The sequence below is a fragment of the Pholis gunnellus genome, assembly GCF_910591455.1.
Source record: "Pholis gunnellus genome assembly, chromosome: 11".
Lineage (NCBI taxonomy): Eukaryota > Metazoa > Chordata > Actinopteri > Perciformes > Pholidae > Pholis > Pholis gunnellus.
The window spans coordinates 24,772,902-24,799,015 of record NC_136538.1 but is presented as its reverse complement, the minus strand read 5'-3'; the positions used below and the strand labels follow the sequence as shown (position 1 = coordinate 24,799,015).

Here is a 26,114-nt window from a genome sequence, read left to right as displayed (position 1 = left end):
GCGGGGCAGCGAGGGTCCGACGTTGTCGCATCACGCGGTGCGGCAGATCGAGGTGGAGCTGGTGACCCCCGACCCCAGAGGCTCCACCCCCAGGACGGGCATCATCCGCCGGACCGTCCGGTACTCCGAGACGGACCTGGACGCCGTGCCGCTGCGGTGCTACAGGGAGACCGACCTGGACGAGGTGGTCCGACCTCACCTGAGCTGGTTCATCTAGAATGACGTCGTGTTCTCGTTTGATCAGTGTTGATAATTGTTGTGTAGGTGATGCGGGCGGAGGCTGAGGCGGCCGAGGAGGCGGACTCGGCCTTCGGGAGTAACCGCAGCGTCCTGGGAAACTCCAGCTTCAGCCCGGCCGACACCTCCCCGAAACCCCGGACAGGTGGCGTGAAGAAGAGGGGAGAAGAAGAAGAGGAGGAGGAGGAGGAGGAGGAGGAGGAGGAGGAGGAGGAGGAGGAGGAGGAGGAAGCGGTGGTGAGCTGGGCCAGTGTCCGGATGCTGGGAGATCAACAGAGACAAAGAGCCACCGAGGACGAGGAGGAGGTGTTCAGTCTGCTGCTGAAGGGGTGAGAGATCCACCTCAATGACCCTCCGATAATAAACTACGGCTCCCATAATGCTCCAGGAAACAGGAAGTGTAACGTTTCCATGGATTCCATGAGTTAACGCTGTGGACTACAGCTTTGTTTAGTGTGATGATAACCTGGTTTCTTTCTTTTTAGCTCACGTCTCACGTTTCTTCTTATATTTGAGGTCCGTTTCTCATCATCGCGTAGCTTCGTCTTCACTGGTTTAATGTCTGGTCCGCTCCACGTCGTCTCACGTCTGTATTTCCTCAAACAGTGAGTTGTAATAGCAGCAGAGGAAGAAGCTGATATTTGTCAATCGGATCAGGAGGATTCGTATTGATGTGTTATTCCACATGCAGCTTGGGATGCACCAACACAGATACCGGACTCCAGCTGGACCATGGGGCCTTCTATGTTTATATAATATATATATTATATCCTGGAGATGCTATCGGTGCGTTCCTACATGAAAGCTGGTGCTTTGTTGGTGTTGGTTAATAGGAAGACGATGTGCCCGCGTGCCTGATGGCTTTTTAACGTTTTTGTTTGTCTCCTTCAGGTCGCTGGCGGCGTCGGACTCCCACGGCGGCCTCAAGTCTCCGATCTCCATCGGCAGCCCCCGACGACCCTCCGAGAGCAACCTGGACTCCTTCAGCCGCCACTTTGAAAGCATCATGGAGTCTCACCGGGCCAAAGGCACGTCGTACAGCAGCCTGGACAGCGTGGACCTCCTGACCTCCGGATCCACGTCTGTGTTCACCTTCGACCTGCCCACCCTCACCCCTGAGATCCAGGTAGGCAGAGCGAGGCTGACGGCGGTCGTGTCTGCGGCGTCCCGTGCGACCGCAGGAGGTAACGCTGATGTGTGTCTGTGCCGCTCAGAGTCAGATCTGCGAGAGCGCCAAGCAGATCATCGAGCTGAGCTTCGCCCCGCTGGCCCGTCCGGACCCGTCCGCCCCGTCGGAGACGTCTCGCTCCGAAATCGCGCTCAGCGCCTCGGGGGCGGGGCTTCGAGGCGGCTCCAAAGACGACCCCGGCCCTCCGGTTCGATCCAAGTCGGAGAAAGAGTCGTGGCGTCGCTCCATCCTCAAGGACGGCTTCCGCAAGGCGAACTCGGCCCCCTCGCTCCACAGCAGCCCCAGGTGAGTCACGGCCGGTGGTGCAGGTCCAGACTGAGGACAGGAAGTCTCCACTTCCTGTCTCCATCCTGGGAAGTGTGACGCTAACGTCTGATGCTAACGTTAGCTCAGCTGACGCCGCACAAAGAGTAGATGACGGGAGACCAAATGAAACGCACCGTTACCTTGATTATAATTACAGATTTAGACACTTTAATGAAGAAAAGTTATATATTCAACCTTTAAAATCTGCAAACTGATGACTGCATCTAAAAGTTATTATAAATGTCTACCTGCTGCAGTAACACGGATCAGCCACACGGTGGCACCAGAGAGACATGAAGCGGTTTCTGCTGGTGTTCACGTGTCTCTTTGTGAGGACCAGTTTGAGTTTTAGACCTCTAGAGTAGGAGAACGTGTAGGGAGCTGAGGACTCTGTGGTTGGTCCTCAGAGTGTTGGTCCTCAGAGTGTCTTTGAGTGTTTGGAGAGAGACACACACACACACACACACACACACACACACACACACACACACACACACACACACACACACACACACACACACACACACACACACACACACACACACTGTGTAGGTGAGTAGACACTGAGCTGTTTCTGAAGCCCATTCACTTTGTTCACGTTTTTAGCAGAATGAGTTTCACTTTAACATGAATGTTTAAAGAGTTTAATTCTTCAATTGTTGACGTTCTTCTGATAACTTCACTCGTTATTTGGTCTCTTCTGAAGCTGTCGGCATGTTTGTGTCTGGAGAGAATCTTCTGACTCAAAATAGATAAAATAGAGAAGTTCTGGTTCAGCTCCTGGTTCTGGTGCATTGACAGGAAGAGAACCCACATTAACGTTATTACGTCTACATTTACATTGTTACCGTGTTGTGTTTGAGCAGATAAATCTACAAAAAACGCTTCCAACGATAGTCGTCGTCCACAAATCCCTTTAGTTTGAAGTTCTACTGGTCCTGAGTCAGTCCACTGCGCCTCCTACGGACCACCGTGTTGGTCTATTTATTGAAAGAGTAATGTTAGGTCTGAGGGTCTGAGGGTCTGAGGGTCTGGTAGTTTGATGGCCTGGTGGTCTGAGGGTCTGAGGGTCTGAGGGTCTGAGGGTCTGAGGGTCTGGTGGTCTGAGGGTCTGGTAGTTTGATGGCCTGGTGGTCTGAGGGTCTGAGGGTCTGAGGGTCTGGTGGTCTGAGGGTCTGAGGGTCTGGTGGTCTGAGGGTCTGGTAGTTTGATGGCCTGGTGGTCTGAGGGTCTGGTGTCCTGATGGGCTCAAGGGTTCTGTGGGCAGAACAGTTCCCGTTCCAGACCTCCATCTAGCTCCCCAGGTTGAACCTGTAGACGTAGTCAGGATGCTCAGAAAGCAGAGCTGCTGCTGATCTTTGTGGGACCACGAGGGGTCCGTCCAAACCGCTGAGCCTTCCTCATCGTCCTCATCCTCATCACCGATGTGGACCAGGTCCTCGGTCCCCCTTTGAACAGGATCTCGTGAACGTATTCAGACATTTGAGGAATGAAGGGATGAAGGTGCTGCTGGGACGGTTTTCCTTTGGCCCCCCTCCTCTGGATCCACTGAGCCAGAGACGGAGAGAAAGACCTCCCACTCTGAAAACTAGATACGTTCCCTCAATCCTCCTCCTCCTCCTCCTCCTCCTCCCCCTCCTCCTCCTCCCCCTCCTCCTCCTCCTCCTCCCCCTCCTCCCCCTCCTCCCCCTCCTCCTCCTCCTCCTCCTCCTCCTCCTCCTCCTCCTCCTCCTCCTCCTCCTCCTCCTCCCCCTCCTCCTCCTCCTCCTCCTCCTCCTCCTCCTCCTCCTCCTCCTCGGATCTTTTCCATCTGTTGTCTGTGACCTCTGACCTGCTTTCACTCGGCTGCTGGTTCAGGTTTCAAGCGTTAGAAGTTCATTTTGTGTCTGAATGCTTTAATTAATACGACTGTTGATGAGACGTCACTAAATAAGTTTAAATATATATTTTGTAAGAGTTTCAACTTGTAATGTTATTAAATGTAAAATGACTTTTAAATGAAGTATTTTAGATGTTTCTTCTTTATTTATACAGTTTAGAATGTGAGGATACATTCTTTTGCTTTAATTCTGAATAGTTTGTGTTTTTATATTCAAATCTTTGGTTGATGGTCAAACGACGCCTAAATATATTCTCTTACATAACAAACACATTAAACCTGAACATCTGATAACAACAATCATACAAACTGTATTCAGCACATTTCACCACAAATGATGCAATAAAATGAGATTAAAGAAACTGAACAAAACGAAGGACGGGTTTGTCTTCAAGGAGACAGATTTAAAATGAGCTCAGTGAGAGAAACGTCCTTCATGCATTCATCACTTCATTCATGACTTCATTCATCACTTCATCCATCACTTCATTCATGACTTCATTCATGACTTCATTCATCACTTCATTCATCACTTCATTCATGACTTCATTCATCACTTCATCCATCACTTCATTCATCACTTCATTCATGACTTCATTCATCACTTCATTCATCACTTCATCCATCACTTCATTCATCACTTCATTCATGACTTCATTCATCACTTCATTCATCACTTCATCCATCACTTCATTCATCACTTCATTCATGACTTCATTCATCACTTCATTCATCACTTCATTCATGACTTCATTCATCACTTCATCCATCACTTCATTCATCACTTCATTCATGACTTCATTCATCACTTCATCCATCACTTCATTCATCACTTCATTCATGACTTCATTCATCACTTCATTCATCACTTCATTCATGACTTCATTCATCACTTCATCCATCACTTCATTCATCACTTCATTCATGACTTCATTCATCACTTCATCCATCACTTCATTCATCACTTCATTCATCACTTCATCCATCACTTCATTCATCACTTCATTCATGACTTCATTCATCACTTCATTCATCACTTCATTCATTCATCACTTCATTCATGACGGTGTTTCTGCTGGCGCATTAAACAGAAGTTGTATTTTGTTAAAAGTAAATGTTTGTAACCGGAGAACTGAGTTTTATTGAGCTGTCGGATACAAACTTCCAGGAAAGGAAGGTAAGAGGAGACAAAGAGGGGAAGGAGAGGACAGAGGGAGGAGGAGGAGGAGGAGGAGGAGGGGCGTCCCGGGTCAAACGGGGGAGGAAACGCATACCTCCTCCTCCCTCAGTGGAGGAACATAACCCAGCTGATGGACCAGAGTGGACGGAGGAGGAAGAGAGAAAGTTGTGCAGCGAAGTTGTCGAGAGGAAAAAGAAGCCAGCGTTGAGATTTATAAAGTGAGGAGGAGGAGGAAGGAGGAGGAAGGAGGAAGGAGCTGACTGTGCAGCGAGGAGGTAAACCGAAGCAGACGGATTAGAGGAGGAGGACAGAGAACAGACGGATTAGACGAGGAGACGCTGCTGCTGGAGGAAAAACACTCAGACGAACAGGAAGCCACGACGACGTCACTATGACGTCATCGGATTAACGTTTGGATGACGTCGCCCCAGTTCCCTCGAGACGCCTTCCCTTCCCTCTTTCGATGTTGTGGATGTCGGTTGATTGGCGGCTGCTCTCTCCCTCTGTGACGTCACAGGGTGACAGCGTGAGAGTGGGCGGGGCCTCGCCAACATGGCCAGCTACCTGCTGTGCTGGGGGGGCGGGGCTCTGGAGGACAGGTACCTGTACGCCCCGCCCTACCCAGCCGTGTACAGGTGAGTCTGTCTGCTGCGGAAACCTACAGACGCTAATGATGCTAACGATGATACTGGTGCTACAGACGCTAATGATGCTAATGATGCTGCTGGTGCTACAGACGCTAATGATGCTAATGATGATACTGGTGCTACAGATGCTACTGATTCTAACGATGATACTGGTGCTACAGAGGCTAATGATGCTAATGATGCTACAGACGCTAATGATGATAATGATGCTGCTGGTGCTACAGACGCTAATGATGCTAATGATTATACTGGTGCTACAGACGCTAATGATGCTAATGATGATACTGATGCTGCTGGTGCTACAGACGCTAATGATGCTAATGATGCTACAGATGCTAATGATGATACTGATGCTGCTGGTGCTACAGACGCTAATGATGCTAATGATGCTACAGATGCTACAGTCGCTACTGATGCTACAGACTCTACTGATGCTACAGACGCTAATGACGATACTGATGCTGCTGGTGCTACAGACGCTACAGACTCTACTGATGCTATAGACGCTACTGATGCTACATACACTACATATGCTACTGATGCTACAGACGCTACAGACACTACATATGCTACAGACGCTACTGATGCTACATACACTACATATGCTACTGATGCTACAGACGCTACAGACACTACATATGCTACAGACGTTACTGATGCTACAGATACTACTGACGCTACAGATGCTACAGTCGCTACTGATGCTACAGACTCTACTGATGCTACAGACGCTAATGACGATACTGATGCTGCTGGTGCTACAGACGCTACAGACTCTACTGATGCTATAGACGCTACTGATGCTACATACACTACATATGCTACTGATGCTACAGACGCTACAGACACTACATATGCTACAGACGCTACTGATGCTACATACACTACATATGCTACTGATGCTACAGACGCTACAGACACTACATATGCTACAGACGTTACTGATGCTACAGATACTACTGACGCTACTGATGCTACTGGCGCTAATTACGCTACTGACGCTACTGGTGTTACTGATCCTAATGATGCTACTGGTGCTACTGATGCTACTGGTGCTACTGATGCTACTGACACTGCTAATGCCATGGTGCTACAGACGCTGCTTTTTTATGCTACTGATGCTACTGGCGCTACAGTCGCACGCAACTGACAGGACATCTTAGTTTCCTCGAAACACAAATCTGAAGACGTATTTAAAGTTTTTCTTTTCATACTTTATATCTAGTCTTTGAGCACATGATGAGTTTCCTCTATATATCATATATCATGTTTATAATATATATTAGATAAAAACAATCCCATCATGTGTCCAAAGACTAAATATAGTAAATACAAAATGTTGTGCTTCTCTCACTACTGCCTCCGGTTGTCAATATCATTTTTACAAATATACATAAATGCAACAAACGAACATTTTTGATAATAGTTCAAGCTAACGTCTTCAGATATCTGGGTTTGTGTCCGACCAACACTTCAAAACCCAAAGAAGTACTTCAATAACACATTCTGTTGTTCATGCAGAAGCTAATCTTCCAGACCTGTTTGAGTCACTGTCTGGATTTAGAGCTCTGGACCTCCGGACCGGTCTCACTGCAGGTTTTGTGTTTCAGTGTGAAAACCTCTTACTGATGCTTTTGCAGGCGCTTTAGAATGAAACGTTGCATGTGATTGCTGGATATGTGGAGCCTTCTGGGCCTAAAATCAAAGGTCATTGTGTTTAGTTTCAGTCGATACTTAAAGGTTGAGTAGTCGTAGTACAACAACGTCATCACTACCCTTTAGTTTGGTTCAGCTGTCCAGGATCTTATCAAAAGGAACTTTATTGAGATTTAAATGTGACGACATCACTGGAGTTCCTGTTTTGCAGTTTCAGAAACTGAATTAAAAAAAAAAAAAAGGTGATGCAACTCAGTGAAATGTGTTAACACTGAAGCTTTTACTTTGTGATCCAGACCTGCAGAAATACTTTTATGTGTACCTCGTTCTATCAATAAAAACATGTCGAGGTGATCTATTTACAGTGTGAGGAGAGGAAGGAGAGAAGTGAGGGAGGAAGGAGGTTAGAGAATGTGTAAAGACTTAACCCTCATGTTGACCATCTGGATCCTCCTGGTGGAGCAGCTCCTGAGGTCTCTGTGGTTTAGCTTCAGTGTTAAACAGGCTGAACTGTGTGATGTGACTCAGCAGAAACTCGGCTCTGCATCACTTCAAACAGAATCCTTTATGAACCTTCCTGGTTTTTTTATTGAGTCCAGACCGGTCTGCTTAATTAACGTCCCTGCAGGCGGAGGATCTCCTCCGGAGTTTTGTAGGAAGTTTTTCTACTGAGCATCCATTATAGATCAAGTGCTCGTTCCTCCGTGAGGCCTGAATGTGAAAGCTGAACTCTGTTTACCACCTTCTGCTTTCTGACAAAACGCAGCCGACATCAACCAGCTCAAAGTCACTGGAGTGAGATTTGTATTTAGTTTCACCAGAATAAATGAGAACTGGTGGCCGGCTGGACAGATGGAGGGATGGATGAAAACTGCTGCTCACCTTTCAAATCACACCAACAAGCATTTGCTTGTTTTCAACCTAAGCCGCAACCTCCGGTTCTAAAACATGAAGCTAACAAAAACGTGCCAAAGAAAAGTCCCTCAAATGGCCACGAGAGGCTCCAACAGAGAGTCAGTCCCCATAGACCTCCATCTGAACTTGTTCAACTTTACAGCAGAAATAAACATGTTTACAGCCTCGTACAACTCTTTTTATATAAGTCACCCAATACCGTGACGTCGCCATCACTGTGCGTTATGTCACATGTTGTTTTTAGCGTGTTGCCAAAATTAGCATCCCAATTAATATCAAGAGTTGACAGTTGCACCATGCTAACCAATGTTAGCTAGCGCTAACGTTAGCTGCTAACTTTACATTTGTAATGCGTGAACGGTACCGGGCCCCGCTCTCCAGTCACTTCTAGGTTCCAGAAAACCAAGATGGCGACTGCCCAAATGCCAATTTCGAGGCTTCAAAATGTCCACAAACCAATGGAAGACGCCACGGTGACTACGTCCACTTATATACAGTCTGTGCTGGAGACGAAGCGTCTCTAACCTCCATCAGTTGGAATAATATTGAAGCAATAATTTACTTTAAATTCTGCTCTACCATGACACTGCTGATGGAACTTCAACACTTAAAGGGTCCTGGTTTATTTGGTATTTCTATTCGAGTGGATTCAATGAGCTCAGTTTAGCAGTCTGGAGTTTTTTTGGGTCTGCGTCTGAAATTCAATAATTATGCTATTTGGGTTCAGAGCTGAGAGCCACAGACAGGAAGTCGGTCAGTGTTTGGTGTTGTGGTTTCAGACTGGATGAATGAAAGCTGACGGACACACCCTAGAAAATAACAGTGTGTCTGTCTCATACTCCGTCTTTCTCTATATTTGTTTCTATTTCCTGTCTTTCTCCTCTGATCTCTGGCTGAGATTCTGTTTTCTCAGTGAGTCAGAGTTTTTAGAATCTCTCTCCGGTGAGACGGCTGGTGGATGTTCAAGGTCCTTTGTTCTGTGGTAGATGTGTCGTTTCTTTGGAATTAGATATTTGGAGTTTTTACGGTCACAAATGACATGTTATTGTTGTGATTATTTTCACAATACTTCAGTACATTAATACAGCATTATTTCGGCGGATGTTTGGACTTCACAAATATATTCTAAAAACAATATTTTCTTTTGTAAATGGAGTAAAAGAAGCAGCAGACTCTAATAATCTACTACTCTCCACCAAAGGACCGTCACCTGTTGAGTTCTGTGTACTCGGCTGTTGAATCAGTGGATCAGAGATCCCCCCCCCCCCCAGGTGGCTGCTGGGTAAAAAAACAGGAGCTTCCTGTCGTCCTGTTGAGTGAAGATGTTATTTCGGTCCTGGATGAATGGGTTGTGTTGGTGGAGGAAGGACTCGCCGACAGAAACATCCGGAGTCCTCTGTTTCTGGGTCGTGTGTGTGTGTGTGTGTGTATATATATAAAGTTAAAGTTTTAACCTCTTTAGATCACATCTCTAGTCATTGTAGCTAATAATTCTTTCTATTATTGTATCAAAAATACAATTATCTTTTCTTCCTGTGACACTAAATATGACGTAATGATATCATATCTATCCACCAATCAACCTGCAGCCTTTATAACAGGAAGCTGTGGGAGGAGCCACACGCTGCGTCCTGAGCCCGCCCACTTTCTGGCCGTCCAATCAAATTCCAAGGACTTGATTTGAACATCCGCACTTTAAAAGTACATTTTTTGCCGATATAGTAACATGGAGAGCGTACGGAGGCGTATTAGGTAGAAATAAAATAATTTACAGAGCCGACTAAATATAATCAACTAAATATAAGTATTGTTACAGATTAAACTACCAGCAGTATATCAAGTCGTTTCAATAAGCTCCACCTTCACCAGCTCCCATATTTATAATACAGTAATATAATATACTTTTGGTACTTTAAGCAGAATCTGTAGTGAATACTGTTGTGCTTTTACTTAGGTAAGCTTTATCTTGTAACAGAGTATTTGTACACTGTGGTAGTAGTACTTGAGTAAAAGGTCAGAGTACTTCTACCACCTGGAACACCTGAGGAGAAGTAGGAGTGGATTAAGGGAAGTGGACGTAGAGGTTCAACCACTTCCCACTTTCACTCAGCGCTCTGACATCACTTCCTGTCAGCGTCTGTCACTTCACTGAGAGCTGATGGAGGACGCACGGGTTTCAGCAGCAGGTGAACGGTGCGTTAATAAATGTGAAGGGAGAGTACGTGGAGCTGTATTGATCTGTGACGTATTAGTAGACTGTGAGGCTGTTAAAGGAAACACAACTTCCATGTTTACATAGAAGTGAATGAAGAGTATTGAGTGATGAGGCTGAGCTGCTGGTTTACATGTCGTTGGGATGAATCTGGTCGTTTGCATTGAGGACAGGTTGAGCCGTTGTGTTTATTAAAACATGTCTCAGTTATTAAAGGCTGAGCGCTGACTGAAGGACCACCAGGTCCACTGATACTGGATCAGAAACCTGGGACCGGTTCAGGATTTGGGTTTCTGTCAGCTGATCAGTAATGGGAAATGTCTCGCTAGCTTTGTGCTAAATGCTAACATTTTGACTTTTTTTATTACCGCCAGAGTTCCCATCATGCATTGGGTGAAGGGTTAGGGGTGAACACCTGAATGTCATTTACCAGTGTTAGCTTAGCATAAAGACTGGAAACAGCTAGCTTAGCTTAGCATAAAGACTGGAAACAGGGGGAAATAGCTAGCCTGACTCCGTCCAATGTTCAAGAATCCACCTACCAAAACCTCTGAAGCTCACAGATTAACATGTTTTATCTCGTTTGTTTAATTTGTAAAACAGGTTCCTGTTTTAAGGAGAGTTGTGTACTGAAAGTAGTTCTTGGTTACCAACAGCGTATCCCTCCGCCCAGTGCTTCACTTTGTCCAGCCGTCGTGTCAGAGAGTAGAGGGATTATAAGAAGAAGATTTAAACTCAGTTGAGGTCGTATATAAAAGCAGCACAGAGGTGCTTTGTGGTCCCGTCTCCTCGTCCCGTCTCCTCGTCTCCTCGTCCCGTCTCCTCGTCCCGACTCCTCGTCCCGACTCCTCGTCCCGTCTCCTCGTCCCGACTCCTCATCCCGTCTCCTCGTCCCGTCTCCTCGTCCCGACTCCTCGTCCCGTCTCCTCGTCCCGTCTCCTCGTCTCCTCGTCCCGTCTCCTCGTCCCGTCTCCTTATAATAACATTTATACTAATGCAATAACTACATCTATTCTCTTAATAAATACATTCCTACTATAAAAAGGCTGTATTTATGTATTTCATATACTTTAAACTTGTATGTACTACCTCTCCTAGTTTACTGGTATTCTTTACAAAGACACTGCAGAGGTGAAGGAGGAACTCAGAACAGGAACCAGTCAACGTGTTGCTTTGGTTCTCCAGCGGAACAGAACGGGATCTGAAAGTCCTAAAATAACCCGTTTGTTTGTTTGTTTGTTTGTTTGTTGTCAGGGAGCGTCCGGTGAACCGCCCCCCCGAGCTGCTGTACCCTCAGGCCGACGTGGCGGAGCGTCTGGCGCTCGGCGGCGGCGACGAGTCGCTGGTGAACGGAACCAAGGCCGACCTGCAGGCCGCCAGACGCCTCGCCAAACGCCTCTACAGCCTGGACGGGTTCAGGAAGTCTGACGTGGCTCGACACCTCGGGAAGAAGTGGGTCGGCGTTCGTCACCTCGTCACGCGTGTTCAGTGTGCGTTTCCTGTTTAACTTCTGTTTCTGTCTGCAGCAACGAGTTCAGTCAGATGGTGGCAGAGGAGTACCTCAGTAACTTCAACTTCACGGGTCTGACCCTCGATCAGGCTCTCAGGTCAGTCCTGAGTTCTGTCATTAGACGTCAGAAATCATTTAAGAAGACAAATGCTGAATACATCCAGAAATCACTTCACTCAACGTGTTCAAATACAAAGACTGTGAAGGAGTCGTGGTGTTTTCTGTGTTAGAAAAGATCTGCTACTGTGATTAAAAAAGAAGTCCACAGCTACAGGAAGCCAACTACGACTCCCAGGGTGCATCTTGATGAGTGACGTTTTGTCTGCAGGACGTTTCTGACTCAGTTCGCTCTGATGGGAGAAACTCAGGAGAGAGAGAGAGTCCTCGCTCAGTTCTCCAGGAGATACAGACAGAGCAACCCAGAGAGCGTCCCCACTGAAGGTGCCCGTCTGCCTGCTGTCTGTCTCCCCCGTCTCTAACCTGTCTCCCCCGTCTCTAACCTGTCTCCCCCGTCTCTAACCTGTCTCCCCTCTGTCTCCTGTCTCTAACCTGTCTCCTCTGTCTCTAACCTGTCTCCTCTGTCTCTAACCTGTCTCCTCTGTCTCTAACCTGTCTCCCCCGTCTCTAACCTGTCTCCCCCGTCTCTAACCTGTCTCCCCTCTGTCTCCTGTCTCTAACCTGTCTCCTCTGTCTCTAACCTGTCTCCTCTGTCTCTAACCTGTCTCCTCTGTCTCTAACCTGTCTCCTCTGTCTCTAACCTGTCTCCTCTGTCTCTAACCTGTCTCCTCTGTCTCTAACCTGTCTCCCCCGTCTCTAACCTGTCTCCCCCGTCTCTAACCTGTCTCCCCTCTGTCTCCTGTCTCTAACCTGTCTCCTCTGTCTCTAACCTGTCTCCCCCGTCTCTAACCTGTCTCTCCTCTGTCTCTAACCTGTCTCCCCCGTCTCTAACCTGTCTCCCCTCTGTCTCTAACCTGTCTCCCCCGTCTCTAACCTGTCTCTCCTCTGTCTCTAACCTGTCTCCCCCGTCTCTAACCTGTCTCCCCTCTGTCTCCCTGTCTCTCAGACAGCGTCCACACTCTGACGTGTGCCGTCATGCTGCTGAACTCAGACCTTCATGGAAACGTGAGTCTGATTTAACATCAATGTTTATTCTGCCAGTGAGTCAGGAACAGGAACTCCTTATATGGTCGAATGAAGCAGCTCCCCAGATCCGCTCTGTCCTCGTAATGACGGTTCATTACAGCTCTTACTGTCGTAGTTCTGCTCTTCTGTCCATTATTACAGCGTATTAGAAACAACCAACGTGTGTAGAACATCGTATTGATTGAGGGTTTCACCTACAGTACGTATGTGCAGATAAAAAGGAACCAGCCAACCAATGTGCAAGAACACAAGATGTACCATCACAAACATAAACATGAAGCACAATGTTAGGTATCCAGCACCTCCAGGCACATTCATAAGCACCGTAATCCAAGAAAGGTAAAACAAATTGTACTTGAACGGAGCGGAATGAGAAAGCTCATTTAAGTTTCAGTTTGGTTTTCAATGCGTGATTTGAAAAACAAGTTTCTGTTTCAGTTTGAACCCTCGAACAGTTGAGATCTTCAGGTAGATTAGATGATTCTCTTTTTGTCATTTGAAAATATAAATAAATCTACATTTAACAACTTCAGTTGAGTTAAAAGAGGCAGACTGCAGGTGTTCTACTGCTGCAGATGATGAGCTATAGAACTGTGAGTCATCTGCATAAAGATTTAACGCAGCAATGATGAACAATCAGGAGAGCAGCAGTGGTCCCAGTATGGAGCCCTGGGGAACACCTTCTCATTAGAAAGACAGAGAAAGAGCCAACAAACATAGCATAGCATAGCATTGGAACTATTGACATTCATTATATTGATCATACGCAGCAGATATCCAGAGAACCTAAAGGTTTGAACTCAGGAGGCTCGCCAATAACTTCTAAAATGTGTTTTGTAAATTCTCTACAAATGAAAAGTCAAAACTAAGATAACGATCGTTTAATATTCACATTTCATAGCGGCCACTGTTGGGCCTTCTTTCCAGAGCTCTCTACCGCTCATCACGGGTCTCCCTCAGCAGATGGAGTTTACTCAGTTGTCATGGAGATTAGCTCAGTTTCTGGTGATGATTACTGTGAGTTGCATCTCAGTGTGAACTCTGCACAACAAGCTGTCCACCAACAAGCTGTCCACCAACAAGCTGTCCACCAACAAGCTGTCCACCAACAAGCTGTCCACCACACGCTGAGCAGCTCTGAGTCCCTGTTTCTACACCGTGAGACTGCAAACGCTCTACAGTAACAAGTACAACATGTACCTCTGAGACCTACTGCAGTATAAAGTACAACATGTACCTCTGAGACCTACTGCAGTATAAAGTACAACATGTACCTCTGAGATGTAGAAGAGGAAGTAGAAAGTACTCAAGTAGAAGATGAATAAAGTTTACATATTAAACTCTTATTTTGATTTAACTTTTAAATAGAGCTGGCAAGTTAACGTGTTATTATCGCGTTAACGCATTCATTCATTAACGGCGACAACTATTTTTCCGCGCGTTAACGCAGTTTCTTTAAAACGATTATTAAGCGACATTTTGAACACAAGAAGCGGCCGAGCGGCAGCGAGAGCTGAACAGCTGTTTGTGTGGTGTCACTTCCTGCTGCGAACATAAAAACATGACGCAGATAGGTTTGCATCTCTTACACACATGAATATCTATGATCAGAGTCATTATAACTGTGTTATAACTGCTGCTGTGTGAAGAGAATCCTGCTGTTAACAAGAACCTGATGAGTTTAAAGTGTTTACACCAAATGTTGTTGACCTTTAGTTCATAGAGCAGCACTTTAACATACAAGAGACCAACACACTACTTTAGATTCATTATGAACTTTAACACAACAATGAGATTAATCGAGATTATAAATTGTAATCGTTGCCCAGCACTAGTTTTAACTCTATAAAGACAAATGCAGTTGGATATTTTTAAATAAAGAGGCGACCTCCTATTGGCTGACAGACCTCGGTCCCCAGGCAGGAGTGGCATTATGGGAAATGTAGGCTTTAGGGGTTAACACCGACTAAAAGTCAGGATATTCGTTCACCGTTTGTTGTGTCTGTTGTTTCTCCCCCAACTTTATAGAAATACAAAACTAAATGTGTGTGTGTGTGTGTGTGTGTGTGTGTGTGTGTGTGTGTGTGTGTGTGTGTGTGTGTGTGTGTGTGTGTGTGTGTGTGTGTGTGTGTGTGTGTGTGTGTGTGTGTGTGTGTGTGTGTGTGTGTGTGTAGAACGTGGGGAAGAGGATGTCCTGCAGTCAGTTCATCACCAACCTGGAGGGTCTCAACGATGGAAAAGACTTCCCCAAAGATCTGCTGAAGGTACGGCTGACACACACACACACACGTGTATACAACACACACACCTATACACACACACACGTGTATACAACACACACACACACGTGTATACAATACACACACACACACGTGTATACAACACACACACCTATACACACACACACACGTGTATACAACACACACACCTATACACACACACACACGTATATACAACACACACACCTATACAACACACACACCTATACACACACACACGTGTATACAACACACACACGCACGTGTATACAACACACACCTATACACACACACACGCGTGTATACAACACACACACCTATACACACACACACGTGTATACAACACACACACCTATACACACACACACGTGTATACAACACACACACCTATACACACACACACGTGTATACAACACACACACCTATACACACACACGTGTATACAACACACACACCTATACACACACACGTGTATACAACACACACACCTATACACACACACGTGTATACAACACACACACGGATGCTTGTGATTGTCGGAGCAGAAAAATGAAAAGGGGGAGACGCAATAAATTCAACTCTTTATAGCCGCCAGGCTGAACGTGTGTGTGTGTGTGTGTGTGTGTGTGTGTGTGTGTGTGTGTGTGTGTGTGTGTGTGTGTGTGTGTGTGTGTGTGTGTGTGTGTGTGTGTGTGTGTGTGTGTGTGTGTGTGTGTGTGTGTGTGTGTGTGTCTACGTGTCTACACTTGAATCATCTCCTAATAACCTCATGGTGGCGCCACAGCTGCGCTGATGTGTTTCTAGGCTGTAACAACACACGTATTCGTATTAAACCGTTCGTACGAGGCTTATGAACCGAACAATACGTTTGAATAATACTAGAGCGTTTGGAAAATGCAGAAGCTTAAATTGTGGGAAATACAATGTTTTCTGTGGATTGCGCTCACGTAGGAGACAACGGGCTGTGACCTCTGAACCCGGAACAATAACAAAAAAACAGCTGAGGCCCCGCACTTCAGGGAGGCTACGCTAAACTAGCTTAGCGGGGAAACAACAGCAGCTACTGATTCAAACAGGGCTAAATCAATCGCCACACACTCCCTATTTCTCCAGACCATCATCCTTCAGACAAGTCAGAATCAATGTAATTAACACAATGACACGAACCAGTCACATGTATTTATATGACAACAAATCAACCAGCAACGCTGCAGCGCTGGAGCACGAGCCGTTCATATTATTCATAAAAACGACACCATAGACACATGAACACAGTAGAAACGCTGCTGCAGAGGTAAAAAAGAAAGCAGTTCACTTACCAACGCTGCCTTCAATTAAAGACAAAGTCCATCCTCCTTTCTTTGTTAACAAAGTCAGTCACTCCCAAATCCGTTTCTCCTCCTTCAGCCATTGAGTTTAAAAAAACACAGCTAGGTAAAAAATGAATCTACACCAAGCAAAACACTAAACATGTCATAACTTCTCTTACATGTTTCAACCTGAACTCTTACTAAACACTGAGACCTGCTAGCTAGCTTTCTGTTTGACTAAAGTCACGCTGGCCCACTGACCAATCACGGCGCACGTTGATGCAGACGTACTTAGAGGCTACCTGAGTACCACTGACACGTCAAAGAATACGCCCAACACGTCAAACTAAAGATCTGATTGGTTGAAGACTATGACAATCAACAACATCGTCCCCATTCACTTAAACTGCAAAGTCTACCTGCAGGACCTCAGGCCTCTCTTCTACCTAGAGACACAGAGGTGAACTCTGATTGGATCAAAGCTCTACTTAAAACAAGCTGCACTGAAGCAGAGCAGCTGAGGAGCACAGTAGCTGTGCAATGAGAACATAAGATAATGGGAACAATGATTATAATACATGTAGTGTATTTATGAAAAACTAGTCAACTAGTTTCATGAGGAACACGAGGAACATCTGGTCAACTAGTTTCATTAGACACACGAGGAACATCTGGTCAACTAGTTTCATTAGACACACGAGGAACATCTGGTCAACTAGTTTCATGAGGAACACGAGGAACATCTGGTCAACTAGTTTCATTAGACACATGAGGAACATCTGGTCAACTAGTTTCATTAGGAACACGAGGAACATCTGGTCAACTAGTTTCATTAGGAACACGAGGAACATCTGGTCAACTAGTTTCATTAGACACACGAGGAACATCTGGTCAACTAGTTTCATTAGACACACGAGGAACATCTGGTCAACTAGTTTCATTAGACACATGAGGAACATCTGGTCAACTAGTTTCATTAGACACATGAGGAACATCTGGTCAACTAGTTTCATTAGACACACGAGGAACATCTGGTCAACTAGTTTCATTAGACACACGAGGAACATCTGGTCAACTAGTTTCATTAGACACACGAGGAACATCTGGTCAACTAGTTTCATTAGACACACGAGGAACATCTGGTCAACTAGTTTCATTAGGAACACGAGGAACATCTGGTCAACTAGTTTCATTAGGAACACGAGGAACATCTGGTCAACTAGTTTCATTAGACACATGAGGAACATCTGGTCAACTAGTTTCATTAGACACATGAGGAACATCTGGTCAACTAGTTTCATTAGACACACGAGGAACATCTGGTCAACTAGTTTCATTAGGAACACGAGGAACATCTGGTCAACTAGTTTCATTAGACACATGAGGAACATCTGGTCAACTAGTTTCATTAGACACACGAGGAACATCTGGTCAACTAGTTTCATTAGGAACACGAGGAACATCTGGTCAACTAGTTTCATTAGACACATGAGGAACATCTGGTCAACTAGTTTCATTAGACACATGAGGAACATCTGGTCAACTAGTTTCATTAGACACATGAGGAACATCTGGTCAACTAGTTTCATTAGGAATACGAGGAACATCTGGTCAACTAGTTTCATTAGACACATGAGGAACATCTGGTCAACTAGTTTCATTAGACACATGAGGAACATCTGGTCAACTAGTTTCATTAGACACACGAGGAACATCTGGTCAACTAGTTTCATTAGACACACGAGGAACATCTGGTCAACTAGTTTCATTAGACACACGAGGAACATCTGGTCAACTAGTTTCATTAGACACACGAGGAACATCTGGTCAACTAGTTTCATTAGGAACACGAGGAACATCTGGTCAACTAGTTTCATTAGGAACACGAGGAACATCTGGTCAACTAGTTTCATTAGACACATGAGGAACATCTGGTCAACTAGTTTCATTAGACACATGAGGAACATCTGGTCAACTAGTTTCATTAGGAACACGAGGAACATCTGGTCAACTAGTTTCATTAGACACATGAGGAACATCTGGTCAACTAGTTTCATTAGACACACGAGGAACATCTGGTCAACTAGTTTCATTAGACACACGAGGAACATCTGGTCAACTAGTTTCATTAGACACACGAGGAACATCTGGTCAACTAGTTTCATTAGACACACGAGGAACATCTGGTCAACTAGTTTCATTAGACACACGAGGAACATCTGGTCAACTAGTTTCATTAGACACACGAGGAACATCTGGTCAACTAGTTTCATTAGACACACGAGGAACATCTGGTCAACTAGTTTCATTAGACACATGAGGAACATCTGGTCAACTAGTTTCATTAGACACATGAGGAACATCTGGTCAACTAGTTTCATTAGACACATGAGGAACATCTCAAACACTTTCCCAGAATGCAACAGGTGGCCTGGTCTCATCATGTGACGTATTCTGCGTTTCTGAAGTCAGGTGATGTGTTTCTATAAAAGCCTTTTAAAGAATCTTTAACTGTAAATATATCAGCAGGTTAAGTGAAACCACAGAATTCTACAGTGTGAATGTGTTTGATGTTTTATCCTGATTCTGATCCTTCAGTCTTGTTTAAAACATGTAGAATATGAAAACAATTACATTCATTTAATTATAAAAGATGACATTTTACAATATATAAAATACCTAAAAAGGTAGAAAATAAAAATGTTAAATATACAGAAGATCCATGGCACAATAAACACAATGAAGACGAAATATACTGTTTAGTTCAATGTAATTTAAAATGTAAAAAACTATACATACAGGAAAATAAAATGTGTAGAAATATAAAAAAATACATCTAATAAATATAGAGTGTAGAATATTAGGTATAAATGACATTTCACTGTCTCTAAATATGAAACTTACCTGTTTAAACAAAGCTGAAATAAAACAGCGTTATTATATCAAGTTATAGATTCAACTTAAATATGTCATCATTCAGATATCGCTGAGTCATGATTTAAATATTGGGGGTCTTCTTCTGCTGGTTCTGCTCTGTGAATCCTCCCTGACTGACAGCAGCAGGACGGGGGCGGGCCAAAGCTCCCGTCCCTGCGCTCTCATTGGCTGCTGCTGCAGAGAGAAAATGCGCATTGAGAGAGCGAGGGAAAAAAGAGAGCGAGAGAGAGAGAGAGAGAGAGGAGGAGGAGGAGGGGGGAGGGCATCGCTCCTCAACAGTTCAGAGTCTCAGCAGAGAGAAGAGGAGGAATAAACGAAGAGGAGGAGGAGGAGTGAGCTCACCTGACGGAGGGATTCTCCTGCAGGATGGAGACGACAACAAGCGAAGGAGGAGAAGAAGAAGAATGAAGTTGGAGGACGAAGAGATCAACATCTGAGGAGGAGGAAGGGGGGATTCTCTTGCTTTTTTTTTTGGTACCCAGAGTGCAACAGGAGAAACTCTCCTCTTTTTCCTCTCCCCCATCAGCTCACCCCTCTCTTCTCCCTCCACCTCCTTCATCCCTCCATCTCCATTCGGTTGTGGCGTCTCCAGGAGGAAGCTGGTGTCAGTTTTGGGGGTTCTCTCTCTCTCTCCCTCTGTCTCTCTCTCTCTCTCTCTCTGTCTCTCTCTCTCTCTCTGTCTCTCTCTCTCTGTCTCTCTCCCTCTGTCTCTGTCTCTCTCTGTCTCTCTCCCTCTCTCTCTCTCTCTCTCCCTCTGTGTCTCTCTCTCCCTCTGTCTCTCTCTCTCTCTCTGTCTCTCTCTCTCTGTCTCTCTCTGTCTCTCTCCCTCTCTGTCTCTCTCCCTCTCTCTCTCTCTCTCTCTGTCTGTCTCTCTCTCTCTCTGTCTCTCTCTCTGTCTCTCTGTCTCTCTCTGTCTCTCTCTCTCTGTCTCTCTCTCTCTCTCCCTCTGTGTCTCTCTCTCCCTCTGTCTCTCTCTCTCTCTCTCTCCCTCTGTCTCTCTCTCTCTCTCTCTGTCTCTCTCTCTCTCTCTCCCTCTCTCTCTCTCTCTCTCTGTCTGTCTCTCTCTCTCTCTGTCTCTCTCTCTGTCTCTCTCTGTCTCTCTCTCCCTCTCTCTCTCCCTCTCTCTCTCTCTCTCTCTCTCCCTCGCTCTCTCTCTCCCTCTCTCTCTCCATGTGTGGGTGTGCTCTCTCTCCCCCTGCCTCCCCCTCTCTCTGCTCTTCGTGGTGAGTGTTTCGGTCGATGCTGCTGATGCGTTTCCTCCGTCACGCAGCTTCATATTTTGCGGTCCAGGGATTCTCCTCCTCCGCCTGCGTTCAGCAGACACTTTCAAAACTCACATTTCTGGAGAAACCGCAGAAGAAGAAGATCAGAGTTGTGGTTTGGATATTTTTTTGGATTTGAGTGTTTTTGTTTTGTTTTTGTCCGTTTTTTCCTGCAGGAGTGTGAGCGGATGAAATACGCATCACTGCTTCTAAACAGTTAGAGGATTAAACACACACACACACACACACACACACACACAGAGACACACACACAGAGACACACACACAGAGACACACACAGACACACACACAGAGACACACTTGTTTCATGTGAACAATCGTGAAGCCAACGTGTTTTAGATCATTTCTTTCTTTCATCATTTTTTGGCTGTTTTATGTCGGCACATCTTTACATTTCTGACTGTTGGTCAACGTTAGATTTAATTCATCTTTATTTAAAAAAATATAATTTAACTGTATTTTGATTTGATCAAAAGTTGCTTAAATACGAATTCATCAGCGTTCAAAGAATCCCTCGAGGATAAATCTCATTAGATTCATTCAAGCGTCTGCAGCAGGTTCCAGTCTCGGCTTGTTTCTCTCGTCTGGGCTCCAAACACCTGAAGCCGGATGAAGCGCTGCTGTGATGCATGATGAATAGAGCTGGATCCATAATGCAGCAGCTCCTCTGAGGACACCGTCAGTCCAGAACCAGAACCATCAGACTCTTCTTCATTTACACGTTTTTTTTGCTGGATTCGCTGGTTTTTTTCCTGAAGTTCAGTCGGATTTCTTATTCTTATTCTGAGATGATTGGCGTCAACAGCATCCACTCGTCGGGCCGCATGCGGTCACGGTCGCTCTGCTCGGTCCGGAGTGGGCGGGACTCCAGGGACACCGACCCGTTCAGGTATCCCAGAACCCCCCGCTCCCGCTCACTCAAACCGCTGGCCTTCCCAGACCTGCTGGGGAAAACCCAGGACGGACAGCAGCACCGGCAGAGCCGCAAGAAGAAGGTAGAACCCGGAGCTGGTTTCTCTGAATGCATTCGTTTTCATTTACAGAACGTGAGGTTTAAACACAAAGAGAAGCAAACGTTCTTCAGAGAACATAAAGGTTCCAGACACCAAAAAGTTAAAACCAGTCGACATTTTACACCACATGATATCTACAGTTACTTCCTACTGTGACCGTCATATCGCACTCAAAACACTTTCTCCGTTTCATAAAACAGTTTTTATATAGTTTGTTTCTACTTCGGTTACATTTTTTTTTCAATTAACTTCAACTTTACATGCAGGTTTTTCACAATAAAAGCCAATGAAAAAGGGATGCGTATGTCAGTAAATCAAAAGTTTCACAATAAAAGTCAAAGAAAAAGGAATGCGTATGTCCGTAAAGCAGAAGTTTCACAATAAAAGTACAAGGAAAGGAAAAGATAATGTCCATACTGTGAGATTTTAAATGTAATCTCAGCTGATTCTAACATCAAACTTATTTTTCATTTCTTTGTGTGAAACGACACAAAGTGTTGAGTTTCATTGTCAGCAGTTTAACAGCAGAAGTAGAAATAGAGTTTATTGTCTGAATGTTTCCGTTTGGTTCTACTTTGACGTTTGGTTGTGATTGGCTGGAGGTTGTTGATCTTTTTCTGATATTACATTTTAATGAATCTGAATTCATCCTCACAGACTAGTACCATTACTAGTCCTGAAACTATTACTCAATAATGAATTCCAGTCACTTCTTCGTTGGTGTTTTTTAACGGTTCTACAATCGATCGGCTCCTGATTTTCACTCTGAATAGTTTGATCGATAGAAGCCGATCAGATCTGATTTGAAACATTTATTTCGCCTGCACAGCTGGACACTTCCTTAGTTGTTTCACATTAAAAGCCCACCATGCTTGAAGGCTTTTATTTTGAAACATCTTCAGGAAGTTTCTTTGACGGTTGCTCAAAACTGTAAAGTCCCGACATTGAGAGTGAAATCCCTCCGATACAACGCCTAAAGTGACAAACCCAAATTAAAGTGTCTGTAGCTTCTGAACCACTCTGACTATATGCATCAATGAGGTCTTTCCAGAAAGAGAACCCCCTAAAGCTCCTTGTGAACGTGTCTGTAGACCTGTAGGTCACACAGACACAGAGCAGTGGGCCTTTGAAGTCAGTAAAAGTGGAAGATTTTGGTCCGCCTAAAATAAAAAGGTATCTTTCAGTATAAATAACTGCCTTTGGCTGAATCTGTACCGGTAAAGGGCAGCATCGAGCTGTAACTACACGATCAGTGAACACCGGCCTCACATGTGAAGAAGATTGAACAAAGTATGACCGTTCCACAGTGTTCCTCCATGAAGACATCCAGGAGCTCTAAAGGACATTTGGAGATCCAAATGGACACATGATACCAAATGATATTCTGACACACTAAAGGTGTTTTTTCCTTCACATTTTGATATTTTATTATTTCCCTTTTATTTGTAGCGATTGCAAATAGCAGAAACTAAGTATATATGGTGGAAGACGTGGTCTGTAAGCAGCAGACTTGCTGTGCGTAATAGCCACGACCGAGCACACGGCCGAGTATGCGGGCAGCTCCGTTACACGAGACTGTTCACACCTCCAGCACAGCTCAGTGTGCACATGCAATACACCGTTAGAAAGCCTGAAGTCTCCTCTAGACGAAGGGCTTGACACGCCTAAACGTATCGCTAGCTGCTGCTCATGAAATGCAGTCAAACAAAAACAGAGCAAATCCACGTTTTCAGGGCAGGTGAAGACAGCTCGGTCTCCTGGCTTCAATACTTTACTGTCAGTGAACACACAACGCTGAGCCAGATGCTAACATAGTGCAGTGTTGAAAACCGGCGTCATTATGATCGCCACGGTCATCTTTAGACACAGACATACCATAATGAAGCATCAGAAAAGAGCCGCACATGAAAAGTGAAAATTATGATCACGTTGGTTGACGGCTTATATTCGAAAAATATTGGGTTTGTACTTTAAGTACCAGCGTTTTCTGCAGCCGCTTGCTCCATTGTAGCATCCACTAGCACATTTACTAGTAAAGTCGGGTCTGTACTGTATCTTTCGCCGTCGAAATGCTGCAAGACCCGACTTTCAGCGGTCACGGCGACTTTGGACAGTGTGTGTTTGGGCTCCTTTTGTGAAAAATCCATAAGAAATAAAAGAAAATCAATGTTTTCTTTGCAAAGATGAGGATTTTGTGCATGCTGGGATACCAAACACGGACATTTTTTGTGACGTAATTTTCGTAAGCAAGCCGTAAAAACGGAAGGGGAGGGGATCGAGGACGCCGACGTCCTAGAGGAGTTGAAGAGGTTTATTAAGAATCTGAACTATGATTCTAATTGTAATTTGTTAATAAAAAAATAGTAAAGAATCTCATGAAATATACTATTGAAGTGAAAAATGTGAAAAATACTATTAATTTTAAAATATTTCTCCAAGCTCCTCACGTCCTTTAACTTTTCTTTCATCCTATTAAATGTTTTATTTCCTCTTTTGCACCTTTTCCCATCGTTAACGGAGCATGGAGTGTAACGCTCTGTTTCTAGTGTTGTAGACCGGAGTGGTGACAGCAGGGCCGTGTGCAAACAGCACCACTTAACATCTGAGCTTCAGATATAAAAACGATCGGACGACGTTCTTCATCTGACGTGAACTGAAGTGTTTGTTTATTTATTTTAAGACAACAATGCTTTGTAACATAATCATGAAATATATATAAATGATGAAATCACTCATTTAAATCCTTTATTATACAAATAACAGAAAACATGAAAGTGAGTTAAAATGCATCAAATAATCTACTGAATGAACACAAAAGAGTTTATTTCTGCAGATTAAAGTCTCAACTCTGTTTAAAGGAAAGTCATTAGTCCATCACACACACACACACACACACACACACACACACACACACACACACACACACACACACACACACACGTGTTACTGACTGTGTGTGTGTGTGTGTGTGTCTCTGCAGACTCTCTACAGCTCCATCAAGAACGAGAAGCTTCAATGGACCATGTGAGTTCAAACCATCGACTGGTTTTAATTCACACATCTGAAGCGTGTGTGTGTGTGTGTGTGTGTGTGTGTGTGTGTGTGTGTGTGTGTGTGTGTGTGTGTGTGTGTGTGTGTGTGCGCTGCCCAGACTCTTATTTAAGCCTCTGTTGCCATGGCAACCATTCCCTGCTTTCTTTCCTCGCTGTAATTACAGGTCAGCATCCCCACACACACACACACACGTGTATCAGTAGTCTAATGTTGTGCAGCGATGTGGTTTCAGTGAGTTAAATGAGCTGTAGAACCGGGTGAGTTAGAGCAGTGATGACTGCTTTCACTGCTCAGAGATGAGGAGGAGCTGAGGAAGTCCATGTCTGAGCTGGCCGAGGTCCGGACAGACTCCGCCTCCCACACCATGAGGAGACTGGGCGGCGGAGGAAACCCGCTGGTGGGCGTCGCCCAGCAGGCCGACGGAGAACTCTACAAGAGCGGCTTCCTGGTCCGGAAGGTCCACGCCGACCCCGACGGGAAGAGAAGTACGTCTATCTTCTTCTTCTTCTTCTTCTTCTTCTTCTTCTTCTTCTTCTTCTTCTTCTTCTTCTTCTTCTTCTTCTTCTTCTTCGTCTTCGTCTTCGTCTTCGTCTTCTTCTTCTTCTTCTTCTTCAGCGTGTTTTGTGGATGTTGTGGTGCAACGATAGTAAACGAGGGTTCTCTGTCTTCAGGGACGATGTAGTCTGAATGTATAGATTATGAATCTGAACTCATGATGTGTGGAGTTCCCCAAGGCTCCATCCTGGGTCCTCATCTCTTTACCATGAGAAGCAGAACTATGAATTATTATAATAATATATATATATATATATATATATACACACACACTGACATTTAAAGCCACATCTCCTTCCTGCACTCTTGATGTCTGATATATCCCATGATGCCTTGTTTCTGCCAGCTCCTCGGGGGAAGAGGGGGTGGAAGTCTTTCTACGCCATGCTGAAGGGTCTGGTGCTCTACCTGCAGAAGGTAAACATCTGAACTGCGTTTCCCAGCAGCCCCGCTGTTTCATACGTGCCGGTCTCTCCACGTCAAGTGTCTATTTTTAACTGCGTTTGTCCCCGATGGGATGTATATGAGAGCAGGACAAACCATGTGGGTCAAACAAGTCCTGTGTCTTATTTGTCCTCATTTACTCTGTTTTGACTCTCAGAAGTTTCCCAAACGTAACCAAGAAACAGGAAGTTCCTTTCACATCATGACAGAACATGTTCATGTTTCAATGACATATTTATTTCTACATATAATATATTTAGTTAGTGTGTTTCCCTGTGTAGTAACACTGTAGACGACATCTGGAAGAACTTTCTTTCTTTGCAGAATCATTTGGTTTGTTGCAATATGAAGACGAACTAAAACGTAAAAAGGCATTTGTAGTTGAC

General features: G+C 44.8%; 1 protein-coding gene across 1 annotated transcript in view; it reads left to right on the top strand.

Moving 5' to 3' along the window:
• The first annotated feature begins 415 nt into the window (after positions 1 to 415).
• Positions 416 to 26,114, top strand: part of psda (pleckstrin and Sec7 domain containing a) — a 28,380-nt gene continuing 2,681 nt past the window's right edge. The window contains exons 1-11 of the mRNA XM_079168762.1: positions 416 to 566; positions 1,129 to 1,363; positions 1,452 to 1,711; positions 11,476 to 11,673; positions 11,748 to 11,828; positions 12,060 to 12,172; positions 12,795 to 12,853; positions 15,049 to 15,138; positions 24,656 to 24,699; positions 25,024 to 25,214; positions 25,631 to 25,701. Of these exons, the coding sequence (XP_079024888.1) occupies positions 496 to 566; positions 1,129 to 1,363; positions 1,452 to 1,711; positions 11,476 to 11,673; positions 11,748 to 11,828; positions 12,060 to 12,172; positions 12,795 to 12,853; positions 15,049 to 15,138; positions 24,656 to 24,699; positions 25,024 to 25,214; positions 25,631 to 25,701 (1,413 nt within the window). The 5' untranslated portion in view covers positions 416 to 495. The remainder of the gene's footprint in view (positions 567 to 1,128; positions 1,364 to 1,451; positions 1,712 to 11,475; positions 11,674 to 11,747; positions 11,829 to 12,059; positions 12,173 to 12,794; positions 12,854 to 15,048; positions 15,139 to 24,655; positions 24,700 to 25,023; positions 25,215 to 25,630; positions 25,702 to 26,114) is intronic.